The following is a 16,258-nucleotide window of genomic DNA, read 5'->3' on the forward strand; positions in this document are numbered from 1 at the left end:
AAGAGATCAGTATTTCCCTAATAAACTGTGTGTTTAGTATGTACGTGTGTGACATACTTACACAGATCTATATATTCAATTCCACAGCAGCAATGATTTGGTTCCATATTTGCAGCCAAGGAAAGCTAGCCATAGCTAGTGGGTAAAATCCAGGTCAGTCAGACTTAACTGACACAGACGAGGAGCAAAATTATTGCTTTTGTTTAAAGTCAAAGATCCCATGCTACAGGTGTTGAAAAAACCTGTATTGTATGGATGAGTTACTTTTTCAAGTAATAGTGAGATCTTTGTCAAGTAATAAATAAAAACATCCTTTTTTCAGAAGTTCTACACACAGCAGTAGAATGCTTGAAGAGCTTGAAAATTCCAGGTGATCAACCAGAAACCAGAGTTCAGTCACTTAAGCACACAGGCATCTTGGCAGGAAAGCAAAAAGAACTATATGGACAAGGAATACTGACAGAGAAGTAATCTGGATGCTACCACAACTAAATTTTACCCCAAGAAACTCATGTGTGCTTCCCCAAATAGCTGGGAGCTATGTCCTGAAGGACGTAGCCTGGCTGGCTGCATGGGTCTGGTGGCCACCTTGCAGAATTTGTAGCACACTTGCTAACTTATTACCTTAGCAAATGGAAAGAATTAAAAGGAAAACCAGTGTTGGTTTCAACATTCAGGACTCAGAATAATTTGTTTCTGCAGCTAGATGTTTCCCTCCTCACCTTTTCCCAAGAATCACATTCATATTGCAGGCTTAGTTCAGGCACTTTTATAAAATGTTCATCTGGAGTAAAAAGTCTGCAAAAATTATTTCTGCATAATTTAAAAGTAGCATTTCAGTCCCATTAGAGGTTGATAGGTCCCACCACATGATTATGGTTGTTATCTCTAATGATTTGACTGCTGCCATGAGATGTTTGGAGGCTACTGTATAGCTGTAGTTAAGGTTTCTTCATAAACAAAAAATATTTTCCTACCTATTAAAAAGAAAAAAATATATACTAAATGTTTTACACAGACAGAATCTGCTACTATGGAAATAAATAACATGGAGTGGAAAAACAGTGTCTTAGCTGCAGGGTAAGCTAAGCTGTGGAATGTCACATTCCCATTTTCTGGAGACTAGCTGCTGCTTGGCAGGAGGATCTCCAGGTCTTTGCCATTTGACACAACAGTGTTGTTAGAGCAGCTACTCGCCACGTCCATGGGGGCACCCAGGGAGGAGGCCTGGGAGGTTTTGGTGAGTGGAGCAGGAGCAGCAGGTGACTGAGCCAGGCCGGGTTTCTTTGGAGGAATGGGAGGAGGGTTCCCTCTTTCTGCTCTAGGAATGGTTGGTGACTTAATCCCAGGAGACAACGGGCTGAGCGGGCTGGAAACCTTGACAGGGCTTGGAGAGTGCCCAGCCTCGGCTCGGGGACTGACAGCACTCGCCAGGTTTCGGTAGTCCGTGCCAAAAGGGGAACTGTTTGGGGAGACAGGCTTGATGGGGCCCTGCTGGCTGGTGAACCTGGACAGCACCTGGGTGACCGTGTTCCGGGCCAGCTGCTTGGCAGCAGAGTTGTCTGCCAGGGTGGGGGACAGATCCCGGGAGGGAGGGCTCTGCAGGCCACTGGCCTGGTGGTCCTGCTCTGCTTGGGACTGGAACTTGTGCCGAGCTGCGTGGAAACGTTGGTTGATGCCCACCTGGTAGGAGGACTGGTAGCCAGGGCTGCTGGCCGAGGCTCCCACCAAGCGTTTGGTGAGCACTGGTGAGGAGCAGGGAGAAGGGGTCAGGGAGGAGGCGGCTGTGCTGCTGGGAGACAGGGACACCCCAGCAGAAGGGAGCTGGGACAGCAGATGCACCGGTGACTCTGTTCTTACAGGTGAACTTCCATTCTCCACTGCATTTTCTGAGGCTGCAGCAGATTTCTCCCTGGGAACTTGGCTCTCTGCAGCATTTGTCTCCCCAGCCATCTGCACGTCTGTGTCACAGTGCCCGTTGGATTTTGCATAGGAGTGAGCAGGTGTAGAGGGGCTGGCAAGCAGGGCGTGAACAGCTCTGCTGCTGCTGCCAGGGTGCGCTCGCTCCGCCTGCAGACTCTCGGTCTGGCAGGACACAGACTTCACTGGGGGACTGTCAGTCGTGACCCCCCTGGATGTCACCGAGGGGCTGGGCTGCACAGGCCCAGAGGGACTGTGCTCCTGGCAAGAAGCCTCCAGCTCTTTCAGGGCTTTCTTCAGACATTCCACCTCCTCTTTGAGTGCTTTTGTACGGTTTTCTTCTCTGTTCAGCTTAGCTTTCAGCTGTTCTCTTTCAATGTCAAACTCTGAGAGCTGCTTTTCTACTTGTGCTTCCATCTGCAAACCCCGCTTCCTCTTGGCTGCCAGCTCCTCTTCCAGTTTACTCACCTTACTCTTCTCCTTTTCCAATTTCAAGCTCAGCTCTGCTGTCTTCTGGCCCTCTTCAGCTGCTTTGGCAGTGGCTTTCTTGCACTCCACAACAAGCATGGAAGACAGTTGCTTGTGGCGTGCCCTTTCCTCCTCCAACTGGCTTGACAGCTTCTTCTGCTCTTTTTCAAACTTTTTCACTTGAGATTTTTCAAACTCCACCTGGAAGTCAAGAACAAAAAAAAAGGATTTTAAGGAAACCATAAAACCTCCTGAAAGTAAATGAAGGGCAACACCCCAAAAGGGAACAGGTTTACTTTGTATCTTGGAGAAATTACACAGTAAATAATGACAATGGCTAAGAAAGAGGTTACCTTCCCAGAAATCAGCAAAACAGTCTGGACCAACTCAGCTTGCACACAGTGCCAATTATTACTTACTAGTAGTTTTACCCTGTATGAAATTTGATTGGCCTCTAGTGAGATACACACCCAGTCTGCCATACACTGATGGAACAAGCAAAGCTTCCTTCCACCTCATTTACTACTTTGTCAGTTTGCCTTTTAAAGGCATTTAGGCTTTAAAATGCTGATGTGTTACATATTCTTAACAATGCACAGCTCGAGTACCAGAAAACAGTGGATTAAATATTTATTAGCATCTCTGAATAACACCCCCAGGAGATCTTCCATGACTTATTCTGTATTTTGAGTGCTGCAGCTCACTATGAATTGTCCTTCAGAACTGCTTGGATTTCAGGCTGAAGTAAGATTTCCAAGCATTTCACTCCCTGCGAATACCTTTGAGCACTGCTCAGCTACCAAAACACACTGAGGAACTGAAGGCTGTTTTTCATGTCGAGATGATAAAAGCTAGTGAGTGCCCTACAGAGGGAGGCTCCTGCTGCTCTTTCACCACATCCCTGCCCAGGCAGGGTTCCCGTGGGCTGGTACCTGCTGGGTGAGGCGTTCGCGCTCCTTCTCCAGCATGTAGGTGACATCGTCCCCCTCGGCCGTGTCCTGGGCGTGCCGCTGCCTCTCCTCCTCCAGGTCCAGGATCACCTGCCCGAGAGCATCAGCCAGTCAGTGCCAGTGCCAGAGCCCAGTACCAGTGCCCAGTGCCAGTGCCCAGTGCCCAGCGCCAGTGCCCAGTGCCCCGTGCCCAGCACCAGTGCCCAGTGCCCCGTGCCAGTGCTCAGTGCCAGTGCCCCGTGTTCAGTGCCCAGTGCCAGTGCCCAGTGCCCCGTGCCAGTGCTCAGTGCCAGTGCCCCGTGTTCAGTGCCCAGCGCCTGTGCCCAGTGCCCCGTGCCCAGCACCAGTGCCCAGTGCCCCGTGTTCAGTGCCCAGCACCAGTGCCCAGTGCCCCGTGCCAGTGCTCAGTGCCAGTGCCCCGTGTTCAGTGCCCAGTGCCAGTGCCCAGTGCCCCGTGCCAGTGCTCAGTGCCAGTGCCCCGTGTTCAGTGCCCAGTGCCTGTGCCCAGTGGCAGGCAGTGAGAGCAGTGCCTTGGCACTGGTCTGGACTGACACGGGACAGCCACCAGGGCACCTTCAGACACTGAGGTCAACCCAGCTCACAGAAAAGCAGCTCTTGGACAAGTTCAACATATGATATTATCATCATATTGAGAATATTCAATGCAATTCTCGTCAAACATGTTAGGGAACCCCCCCACTGGATGTAGGTTCATTTTATTATTAAATATCCAAACTGCACCCTTTTCCCAGACTGTGCCATGTCCTCGAGAGGCTCTGTTCTGAATGGTGCCCTCACCCCAGAACAGCTGGGGCTGGAAGGGTCTCTGCAGATCATCCAGCCCAAGCCCCTGGCCAAGGCCTTGCCCTGGAGCAGATTGCACAGACCACCCCAGGAGGGTTCTGAACACTGGCAGGGAAGGGGAACCCACAGCCCCTCCACAGCCTGTTCCAGTGTCCTGTCACCCTCAAATTACGTCAATTTTTCCTCATATTCAGCTGGAAATTCCAGCTTGTATTCCAGTTTGTGCCTCTTGTCCCTTGAAACTCAGAATTTCCTGGCAGGACCATCGATGCAAGGCCCAGCAGGAGCAGAGGTGCTGCCTGCAGGAGACACAGGGCACTAACAGCAGCACAGCCCCTGCTGTGGCTCCAGCAGCAATTCCCACACAGCCTTCCCCAAGTGCCTCACAGGGATTTGAGGACTCCAATGAAAAGTTTATTTTAAAGAACATTAATTTGTTCTTCCACTTAAGAACAAGATGAGCTCTTGAAGTGAAACTGTTTCCCATAAGGACCCAGTGAAGGAGCTCCTTCAGCTTTAACACTGAATTACATGAATAATCGAAATGCTATTAACTCAACAAAAAAGCCAGAATACAAACTTCCCGAGAGGCTCTGCTGTATCTCATCACCAAAACTAAGCTCTTCCAACACATGCTCACTGTGAATTTAGCAGCTCCTCAGTCTTCTGGAAATTTAAGCTTCCAAATGTTTAAATATCATCAAGTATACAGGAAGCTTTCACAGAAGTGGACAGGAAGAGGAAAAGGAAAGTATCTGATTTTACTGTATTACTTAGTTGGATATTTGGCTGAAAAGTGAAGTACAGCCTTGTTCTTACTTCTAGTGACTTCAATTTTTGTGGTAGCATGGTCTTACACATGACCAAGCACTTTATTGGTGTCAATACACATTAAAGGTATGTTTGAAGAATAACAGATGCTTCATTAAAGGGGTCATATGGCAAGAAAAATACTTCTGGTCACTCCATACTTCCTTAGGGAAGCACAATGAGGTGCCTTCCCCTGGAGCAGCTCTTCAATAACCACAGAGAACAAGTCCCAGGCACAACAGTGAGAGGGCTGTTGAGAATTCCACCTTCCAGAAACCCTTTTGTGCATTTTAGGAAGCATTTCACCTCCCAGCTGTAAGCTAGTTCCTTTTTGGTGTGTCCTAGCAAAAACATCTTGTTTGGAATGATAACTAATTAGCTCACTAGCTGCATCATCTGGAGTGAAAAGTTTAAACAAAGGTGCAAACTCCTTTCAGTTACCAAACCTCAGGGAACTTTAGTGTTTTTGCTGAAGTTAACATGTTATCAAAATGCAACTGTAAGTTCTGCACATCTTAACTGAGGCAAAACCTACCTTTCTGTGTCTGCTTTCTGCAGCAGCTAGCTGGGATAACATTCTTTCCTGCATATTCTTGCAATGTTTCATCACCACTTTCAAAATAGATAAAGGATTGGAGCATACTGGTTGCTTTTCACCATGATTCCCCTCTTTCAGGGTCTCAAAATCTCTCTGCAAAGCCATCAGTGGATCACTGATGTTGTACTTCCCATAGCGTTCCTCAATGAATGTGTCCCTGTGCTGGGCCTGAAACACAAAAACAAATTTGTATTTTAATACACTTAAACCAGCTAAAGAAGACAGGCTTAGTAGTTACTATTCCCTTTTCCCAATTTTCCATTTAAAGAGAATTTATCACAGTCTGATTCATATCCTGTTATCTGCTAGAAATAAAGGAAATAAAGAAAAATCTTGCTTAAAAACGCAGCATCTCCCCAGTACATTCAGTCTACAAACATCCTCATATCACAACTACCTGCCAGGGCCATGATTTACATTCCACTGCTGTGTGAAAGGAAAGAAGGTAAGTACCAACTCTTGCTCAACAAAAGATTTAATCATTTATTGTCACATCAGTGAAAGAAGCAGTTGTGTGGTTTCCTTCACTATGTCACCATCAAAGAATTTAATGTTGAGCAATTAAAGAGTTTCATTCTTGCAAGAGCCATAAATCTGTGAATTGTTAATAAAATCTTTAATGTTCTCATGCAGACTAAACAGACATCAGTTTCTCAAGAAGCAAGGCAGGAACGATGAGGTTTCCTTTGGTGCCTGTAAGAATTAAGACAACTCACACGTACTAGGCTCTACAGTTACAGTGCTTAATGGCTGGACTTGATGAGCTCAGAGGTCTCTTCCAGCCCCAATTATTCCATGAATCAGCCATTCCAGCTGGAAATCTGTTTGTTAGGAGACCCACAGGCTTATCCTATTCAACGATGACTGCAAAGGTCTAAAAACAAAACAAAATCTCATAGACAGATATGAAAGTATTATCTGCATGTTTACCACCACGATAAGAAACCATATAAAACAAAATATTTACACAATGAAAGACACAGGAGGAAAACCAGATCTAGACTCAAAGGAGCCCTAAGAGGTGTCCTGGCCAAAAGAAATAAAATCACTGATTTCCAGTGAAATGGTTCCAGGCTGAATCCTGAGCATTTGTGCAAACCTGTGGCATTGAGAGCACGACCCCATGGCCAGCAGAGCTGATGCACCAGCCAAGAAATAACAGCTGAGTATGAGACTTGAGCTTGGCTCCTCTTGATTCCAGTCCTGCAAGGCCTGGTTCCCAAGACAGGTCACACCTTTTCTTTTCTGCAGTATAAAAGAGTGCTCTGCTCTGCACGGGATGTCCTCAGTGAGAGGACACACAAAGATGGGGGTTTTTCCTCTGCACCAATGAAATGCAGGAGTGCACCCCAGGACCTTTACCACAGCGTGTTTAATTTAGACCAGGCTTTAGCAGGGTGACCTGCAGAAGGGATCTGACCCTAAATGTGCTTTTCCTGCCAGAGCACACACATGATGCTTCTTTTCCTTGAGCAACTGCTCCAAACAAATTGTGCTGTCTGCACCCAGCCTGCTGCTCCCAGCTGGGCAGAGCACAGGCAGCACACAGCTCCTGGAGCTGCTGGAGGGCTCTGGCCACCAGTGCCACACAGCCCCAGCTCTGCTGATGCTGGCAGTGGCACTCAGCTGAACAAAGCTGCCTGCTCTGAATGCAGAGCCAGCCCGTGCCAGCCTCGCTGGGCACTTCCCAGAAACCCTTTCAGGGAACAGGAATGCCAGACTGGCACCCATTTCCTATGGGATTGCACAGGGACACAAGGACGGCATTGAGACAGGAAAGACTGAGCCTGACTCAGATGAAAAGACAGCTCAGAAGCCAGCACTTCTTGGAATGGCTCTTATGTGATGTCCCAGTATCCAAACCACAAATGCTTCCACAAGAGCTGGAGTCACAGAATGGTGGAACATCCCCACACAGCAGCTGGTGGAGCTACACTGGAACAGAGAGAGTTACATAATAAAACTTGGCTTTACTTTTTGGTGAGATCTGCTGGTCGCACCTGCATTCTGAAATGCACCCATGTGATTAACATGAAATAAACTGAAAAAATTGATTTTTGCTCTTAAAAGGAGAAGTGTATGCACTACCTTGACAAGAGGCATAAAAACCCAACCCAAAATATCTTCTCCACGACCAAATTAGAGACATCTGTCCTGTGATTCCAGTTTGGAGCTGGATTTTAACCCTGCAGTAAACAAACACAGAGGAACAGCACACACTTACAGACACCCCTCCTACTCTATCAGCAATATCCATCAGGAACTGTGGATACCTTTGATCAGAGCTTCAGATATTGTTCTAACTTGACACAATAATAAAAAGGAGAGGAAGGAAAAGATCAGCCCTGGAAATGGGAGAGCAGCCCTGGATAAGGGGGCAGCCCTGGTTTAATGAATCACAGGAAAAACTACAGGTTTGGGTTTGTTTTTTTTTTTAGGAACAGGGAATCTTCTGTTCTTCTGAAGTATTTATAAAAATGACTCAATGATAGCTCCATATAAGTGTGGAGGGAATTTCTAAGTGACTCAAGCATTAATAAGTCTGTAAATATGAACTGGGATCTCCATCCAGCTGGCCTTGCTGCTTTGACAGATGAGCTAAATCCCAACTCATCCCAGTGCTGGCCATGCAACACTAACCTGGGAGAGACCCTCAGAAGGGCACCAGGGCTTCAGCTGTGGAAACAAGCCTTGCCTTTACTGCTGGGAAAGTGCTACCAAACAAGAGCTGCACAAATGGAGGTTAAGGTGATTTTTTGCAATACTGAAGGTGTAACAAAAGCCATGTTTTCCTCTGCTCCTCACAGCACTGGGCTCTGAACTCTGCTGAATTCAGTGGGGTGGTTTATTTCCTGTTTGGGAAAGAACAAGAAGTTCTTCCTTGCTGCTTTGAGTAATTAAGTATTTTCCTGAAGTAGCATGACAAACAGATGAGACTATCATAACATTAGGAGCTTTCTCAAGTCCAGCTATTCTTCTTTAGTAGCCAGCAGAGCATAAACATTTAATTAAAGTTGTCTAGACTAGAAAAAGTCTTAACCAGGTCATCCTACACCGGCCACACCACATTTGCAAAAACAAACCCAGTGCTCAGGCCAGTGTGCAGTTGGAAATGCAGTCAGGGATTTTCCAGCCTGTGCCACCTCTGTCCCACAGAGCCACCTGTGCCACCCAAACCACCGAGCAGCTCGTGGAGAATGAGTCACAGTGCCATAACTCCTGAGGTTTTTTCATACAGGTGTGGGAGTGTCCCAGAGTGCTTCTGCCATGGCCTGTGCTCCTTCCTGAGAGCAGCTCTGCAGCTCAACTTCTCTGCCACCGGAGGTCACGTTCAAAAATCTTCAGCACTTCTGATTTTGTCCTGTGTGAACTGGATTCTACCTTAAACGCAGTTGTTGTTCAACTTTCAGAACAGAAGGAACTTGATGATGGAAGAGGAACACTCTATTAGTGAGCCCAAAGTGAATAATAAAAAAAAAAAATCAGCCTAGATCTCAGATCCCAGCACAGAAAACACAAATCCACAGAAAATCAATCTTAAATAAAAAGGAAATAAGGTTACAAAATGCAGTGCTAGTTAAGGAGTGGGAAATTTCATCTGACCACCAGAGATGACATACATACCTCCAACATCAGCAATGGTGCTTTGGAAGAAGATGCAATTACATCTTCTAACTTAGTACCTCCACCTCTATCATCTCAAACATGCAGGACTGTGAATTTCCCACCAAAATACTCAAATTCCAGAAGCAACTAAATGGATTACTCAGCAGTTTTCAAGACTATTAAACTGACCTCTCCCAACAAGAAGATAACATATAAGCTTGGGGTGTTTTTAACAACAAGAAGGAACTATACATGTGAAATACCCTACATAATAAAACTCCAGAAGACTGGAAAAAATTAGGCAAAAGCAGAGAGCGTTTCATATGAAACTGGCTGGCTTTGAGCTCAAGTTTGGGTAATGGACCACTGCTAGTCTGTTTGAGAAGAGATAATTCTGATTTCATGGGGCAGAAGCAACATCTGACCCAACTGAAAAGATGTTTCCTGTGCAGGGAGGCAAAGCAAAGGCTTTGCTTTGTTAGGAAAATGCTTCTGTTTCCTCTAGGGATTTCTAGGCTGTTTTGGGATAAATGCTTCCCATAGCCTATTTCTGTATTTTTTTTTAAATAAAATATTTCCTTCTACTGAAACCTTGTTTATGTGACAGAATATTATCTCTCTCTTCAGTAATCTTTACAACTTGTTTTACTGGAACATCAAACAGAGAATTTCCAAGACTTATTTCAAGTGTTTTTTGGACATGAAGTAGAGCATTTCTCTTCCCTGTAATTTTGGAGTTCAGGTTTTAACCTTCAGTACAAGACAAACACACTCTTAATTAACTATAGCTACTGAGTTTGCAGTTCTCCAGTAATAATTAGCACAGAAGTTCCTCCTTCATGTAGCAGAGAGTGGGATAAGCTTTAAATAGCTCCTTACTGCCTTGAACTTCCTTATTAGCTTCTCTCCCCAGAGACAGAAGTTGGGAATAAAGACAGGCTGAGGTCACAGCAAGCACTGAGAGGGAAGGGAAATGGGGGTGGGGACCACTTGCTTTGCCCAGAAAGAAAAGCCAAAATGCTGGAGTGGGATTTCCAGCGTAGCAGCAGCTCCAGCTCTGCAGCAATGCCAGGCACAGAGCCACCCAGCAAACTGCCCAAAAGCAGCATCTGCCTTAACTGCCATCATTGTATCAAATGAGCAGACCTGATAAACGAGAGCTGCCCGCATTTGCCCAAGCAAGACCTGCTATCAGCTTTGAGAAACAGAAGTTTTCTCAGCAAATGTCAAGCAGCACAAAATTGCAGCTTCTTTCTCTGGGAACTCGTGGTGAAAGGCTGGCAGTGCCTGGCTCCCAGCAGCCTGGGGTGCTGGTCCAGGGCTGAACCCTGCTCAGGACCTGCACTTTGGTCCCCCCAATACCAGGGAACCCAGCAACACCCAGCCAGCAACACCCAGAAACCCAGAGCAGGAGCCCTTCCAGCATGGAAGTCATCCCCACACCTCCCTGCTCCTCTCAGCACACACCCGGGCTGGCAAGGTGAGGAGAGGCAGTTTTTTGAGATACTGGCAAACCCTGCTGCTTCAAGCAAGAAGTAAACAAAAAACTCCCCAAACTTGCAAGAGCAGCTGTAAGGAATGCCTGCATTCCAGCAGGACAGCACCCTTGGGAACACTGCTCCATTCAAGCTGCTTGCTAAGTGATGCATAAGCCCAGTTTGCCCCATCTGTGAAAGATTTAACAGCAGGAAGGTTTGTATTACTGTACTTTTTTTTTAATTTAAACAAGAGGTAGACCTAAGTTTTTGAAACTGCACTGTAAACCTAATTTTTAATTCCACTAACAGCACCTAGTTTTGCATTAATATTGCTTTACAGCGAGTCACTGAACTCACTGAAGCAGAGATGAATACCAGCTCCCAGTCATTAACACAAAATAGTTTCTATTCCAGTGTAAATTGCCTGAGGCCTTATTAACATAAAAGAATAAGCCAGAGAGCTGTTTCCTGTTTTCTAAAAGTAAACAGAACTTCAGTTCTAATGTATGGAAAACTCTCTCTAAGAGAACAGGGGGAGGGAACAAAGTGCTCTAACGCAATGACAGAGATCCATTTAAATATTGAATTGTTTCCAGTCGTGGTGTGCTATTTCAGCAGGCAAACCTGTGGTTCATGCAACCCTTCCTACACAGCAATAAGGACTGAGAGTCTAACTCTCAGGATTATGCAACTCTCTGACAGCATCTGGGTTTTTTGGATGATATAAACACAATTACAACTACAGGAAAAGGAGCACAATAAGAAATGAGGCTTAAAATCTGTTCCAAGGAGAACATTGAGATTTATGTAGTGGACAGGAAGCTACTTTCAGGCAAACAAAAAAAAAAAAAAAAAAACCAAAAAAACAAACAAAAAAAAAACCCCAAAAAAACAAACAAAAAAAAACCTAACTTTTTTTTTTTCTTTTCCAAAGAGGTTTTAAAACAGACAAAGCAAACTGAAGCACTGGCAAAGAATATCTTGAATACAGTCATTTTGTCAGACAGCAAGGAAGAAAGAGTCAATATCTGGGGAGAGGGGGTGAAAAGAGGGAGAAAAAAGAAGCGAGTTCAACAAGCAGGGCCTGGAACACCCAGCTCAGCAGCTAGATCCTGACAGAGAAACGGGGCCAGTGCCAGCCAACAAGTGCCTGATACCATGAGGGAGAAGAAAACTATTTTAAGCTTTGTCATCTGCACGCATGGATTCTCTCTGCTAAATGCCAGATGCAAAATGTTTGTCTCTAAGCATGCAGGAATATCAATTATTGCAGACTGTACTAGATCAGATGACATGTCTGCAAATTAAGGAACTCTTCCTCTGCAAGTGCCTGTCTTTTCCTATAATGTACCAAAGGATTTGACTCAAATAACCAGAGCTCAGAATCATTTAAATCTGAAGGAGGAGTAAAATTAACCCATGAAGGGAAATGTGGTTTGTTACTACGGGGGAAGCAAACAGGCAGATAAAAGTCAGACTTCCAACCACTGACATCTATGTGCTTAACAGAACTGCTGGGGAAAATCATTGCTGTGGTTTAAGATTATGCAATCCCTTAAGAAAGTTCAGAGGACTGAACTCCACCTGCTCCCAACGTATACCCACATTTAACATAAAACCATTACTCTTCCAAGGAAATGCAGCTGCTGAGGCAGGACCCACTGTCCCTACCACGCAGGGAGCTGAGAGCTGTGAGCCCAAATCAGAGAGCTCCTCTGTGTGTGCAAAGCAGCTTCCCCCAGCCCCGGGTGTTCCAGCTCCTCTCCATGGAAATTACAACTCCATTTGTCCAACGCGTGCAACTGCAAATCTTTAATTCGGTCTCAGAAGTTGTTTTTTCTTCAGGGCAGCACTTATGCATCAAAACGTGAGTAAACAGATTAGCAAGGTTTCCTTTAATTAGTCACACACAAAGTCTTTCAGCCAGTGAGGCACAGTTACCAGAGTTACTATCAGCAAACAATGAGAAAACCAGCGTAAGGGCAGAATTTCTCTAGCTGGATACTCCAAACAATGGACAAAGCGAAGCTGGAAGCTCTGTGCTGCTGAACCTTTGCCCAGGCAGCAGCTGAAGCAGTTACATGACTTTTCCTTCCACGGAAAGGGCAGCAGAGCTGCTGCCAGCAGAGGCTTGGGCTGCAGCACCTCTGAGGATGAGCTTTGGGACCCGAGGCACAGCTGGAGACCCACAACACCTCAGTGCTGCAGCACAGGACATGTCCAGGGGACAATTCTCCCCTGAGATCACTCTCAGGAGGCAGCAACAGACAGCTTGCATTTGAAGCTTTCACTGCCCTTCCCCACACCTCCAGCTTTCCTGACAGCCCCAGGATGAAACACTACATCACATCCCTGACACAGGAAGGGGAAAACAGCCCTAGCCTTTGATTAGCTCTGTATTTTATAAACCACAATTACCAAGCATAGGTTACAATTTAGTTTAATTTCCTCTCAGTTAGGAGTGCTTGACAAATCATGTCAAAAGGTATTCTTACTGTATTAATCTCCTCACACAAGAGAGAACTGCAGGTTAAATTTCAACAGGAAAGATAATTGCTTTACAGTACTGGAAGGTAGGCAATAAAAGCCTCTGGAATGGAGCACTGTATACACATTTCACACTGAAATACTGAAGGGAGGCTTCTTTTGGTAACACATTCTGACCACACACAGTGAATAAACTGATCTCGGGACAGAGCAGTGATTCAAAACAGTAAACAAACTTTCCACCTCATCAATAGCTTTGAGAGGGTAACAATATTCATCCAAAATAAAACTACTATGTAAATGCAAAAGCAACTAACAACAAACATGTTCTGGAGAAGGATATGCCTCCACTCCCTTAAAAGATGCTTGGAATCAAGCTGGAGAAGCTCTTGCTGGAAAAGCAATCCCCTGCAGCTCTCAGGCCTGCAAGCTGCCATTCCCCTTTTGAAAGAGCTGCAAGTTCATACACTATGAGCAGTGACTTGAAAAAGCCTTTAAGACCCAACCCTGACACAACTAATTTCTTCCAAAATTGACCCCTGCCATCATTCATACCACTGTGTTTTGGACTTTACTGAGGCTGAGTGCCAACCAGGCATCCTTCAAAGAGCAGCAGAATTACACACAGACAATATATTTTCTAGAATAACTTCCAGGCTCAGTATCAAGACAGCAAACTGTGCAGAGAGCAGCACAGCCCACATTTCCTGACCCAGAGCTCACACCACACCAGCCAGTTCTCCTGCAAGAGGAGACCACCAGACCACCCCTGCCTTGTCCCATCCCAGGCTCCCACTGCACCACGACCTCAGCTGCACTGACATGGATTGAAACTGGCTTTTTGGAGTAGTTTGAGCTGGCATCATTCTCACTGGAAGGTTACACTAATGCTCGTGCCAGCAAAGGGAAAGAATAAGAGCTGAGCACTCAGGGCTGCTGCTCCCAGCAGTGCCAGCTGATGGTGGCTTAGCCAACACAAAGCCATGGATGCTTTTGACTCAGTGTGACCTTACTGTCACTCTAAGACTAATCTGTGATCCCTCTTGGAGAGAAGAGTTTCTGCTTTAAGCAGCCCTCCTTGCTAAAGGAGGGAAAAACTTACAAAGGAATTCTGGTAGACCTTTTCCACAGCAGAAACGCGTGGCTCTTTATCAGAAAGGAAGAAAACACACAGTAACACTGTATTTCAATACCAAAACTCTTCCTGCAGCCAGCTTCCAACAGTGAATTCCAAGACAAAAATTATATACAGCATTTATTATGCAATCCTGCTGATATTAAAATGGGATTGTGAACCAGTAACAAATCTTCACCTCTGAATACAAGCACTCTGCAGAACTTAGAGTAGCACTGTTGTCATGTTTCTTTCTTATCCTGATACTTAAAACCTACCTTTAAAGCCTCTATGACAAGATCTCTTGCTTCTAACTCTCCCTCAAGAATGCTAAACAGCGTCAGTAGTTCTGGTTTGCTGAGTTTTTCCAGATTCATCCTGAAAACCTGAAAAATAATGAAACCTAGTTTAGTAGGTATTTCTTTGGACATTGAAATCAGTATTCCAAGCTATGACATATAATCTCCATTTAACTTCAGCTTCCAGTATTTGGGGCTGCAAATTGCCCTGCGGGGGGATAATTTTCTCTGCAGCTTCCAGGATCAGTTGCAGAAGATGCATTTGTTACCTTCTCCCAAGGGCCAGGAACATATGCACACCCAGATGGTGCTGGTGGAATGTGCAGGCTAACAGGACTGGACAATATTCACCAAGGAGCAGCCAAAGTTAACAGGAGAGGAGAAAAACACGGATATTTAAAAGTCATATTGATTACACATCTGCCTCACACAGCTGCAAACATCACTGAGGAGCTGTGATGAATGCAGGCCAAGCTGGGCCACCCACAGGAGCTCAGCAGTGCTGGGAATGTTGCAGGGCTGGGATACACTTCCTGGGAATGCCACTGCCCACACTGATGGAACAGGCCCAAAGCACTTCACAACAATCAATGCCACTGAAAATACACACTTAATTACTATTCTTTCAAATCCTTTCAATGCCAGCATCATTTCTTAAATACAATTTTACTGCCTACATAAGAGATCCATCATCTGAACTGCACATAAAGCTTTGTATTCCCTTGCACCTTTGCTGATACACTCAACACTGTCTGGTAATAAGCCTTTTTATTATATTATTTTGTTAAAAATGGAAATAATTTCAGACGAAATCCTTGTCTCTGATGCAAATACAGCCACTGATACAGTCTTGTGCTTTGCACAACCATCAAATACACTTTTCAGAGTCCAAGTCGTCCATCTTTCACTACACTTTGTGTCAAGCAGAAAATGCTACAGCATGAAGAAGCTACTCAGAGATATCAAACTCCAGTGGCAAGTGACAGAGTTAAATTAGCCCCTACTGGGGAAGTGTAGCCAGCTAAAACCTTCAGCTGAAGTCTAGTTTGTCTGAAGTCACTGCTCCTTTACAACTCTGATTTGCATAACTGTGCCTTGGAGAGTTACACACAAAAAGCAAGTTCTGTCTTGTTTGTGCCAGAGCAGTTTTCCAATCACTGGGAACAGAAAGTTCTGTAGTCTTCATCCAGCCAGAGAAATCAGAAATCTACTCTGTGCCACTCTGCCAGGCAGGGAAGTATCTCATCACACACTCCCATTCCTGCCTCACTCAGTGTTTTCCATGAAATTCCGTGAAGCAGAGCTCTCCTGGCTCACCCTCCTGCTGGCATGGGCTGCTCAAGCAAACACCAGTGGAGGTGACCACGACTGGCTGCTCCAAAACCAAACTGAACTGCACACCACAGATCTGCCAGCATCACACTTCTGCTCCCTGTTACAGATCCATTCACATATCCAAGAGGAAAATCCACGAGCGGAACGGTTGGGAAATCTGTCCCTATTTGTCATCATGGCAAAAACCCCTGATCGAGACGTGACACAAAGGCATAATTTAGGAAACTCACTGTACTGACAAAAATCACTTTTCTGTGGGCCAGGGCAGGTGCTAGTGACTGTTCAGCACTCATCACTTCTGGTCAGTCAATGGACCCTGACAGAGAGAGCTCCAGGGTGGGAGCCTGACCACCTCCCTCTGCTCTGGACATGGCTGGAGGGCTCTGTCC

General features: G+C 45.6%; 1 protein-coding gene across 1 annotated transcript; it reads right to left on the reverse strand.

Moving 5' to 3' along the window:
- Window positions 1-1,122: 1,122 nt before the first annotated feature.
- Window positions 1,123-14,627, reverse strand: CTTNBP2NL (CTTNBP2 N-terminal like). The gene is made up of 4 exons (XM_062509649.1): window positions 14,514-14,627; window positions 5,488-5,718; window positions 3,321-3,428; window positions 1,123-2,589 (listed from the first exon to the last, which is right to left on the reverse strand). Exons 1-4 carry the CDS (start codon window positions 14,610-14,612, stop codon window positions 1,123-1,125), a joined length of 1,905 nt encoding a protein of 634 aa, XP_062365633.1. The 5' UTR covers window positions 14,613-14,627.
- Window positions 14,628-16,258: the final 1,631 nt, after the last annotated feature.

Source organism: Cinclus cinclus, chromosome 27 (assembly GCF_963662255.1).
Source record: "Cinclus cinclus chromosome 27, bCinCin1.1, whole genome shotgun sequence".
NCBI lineage: Eukaryota > Metazoa > Chordata > Aves > Passeriformes > Cinclidae > Cinclus > Cinclus cinclus.

Bases quoted from the DNA above. Each gene is read 5' to 3' on its own strand.
- CTTNBP2NL (XM_062509649.1), bottom strand. From the start codon at position 14,612: ATGAATCTGGAAAAACTCAGCAAACCAGAACTACTGACGCTGTTTAGC. The intron at 3,429-5,487 runs GTAGGTTTTGCC...GCTCTCGGGCAG, and splicing joins CAGAAAGCAGACACAGAAAG to GTGATCCTGGACCTGGAGGA. The intron at 2,590-3,320 runs GTACCAGCCCAC...CTTGACTTCCAG, and splicing joins GCGAACGCCTCACCCAGCAG to GTGGAGTTTGAAAAATCTCA.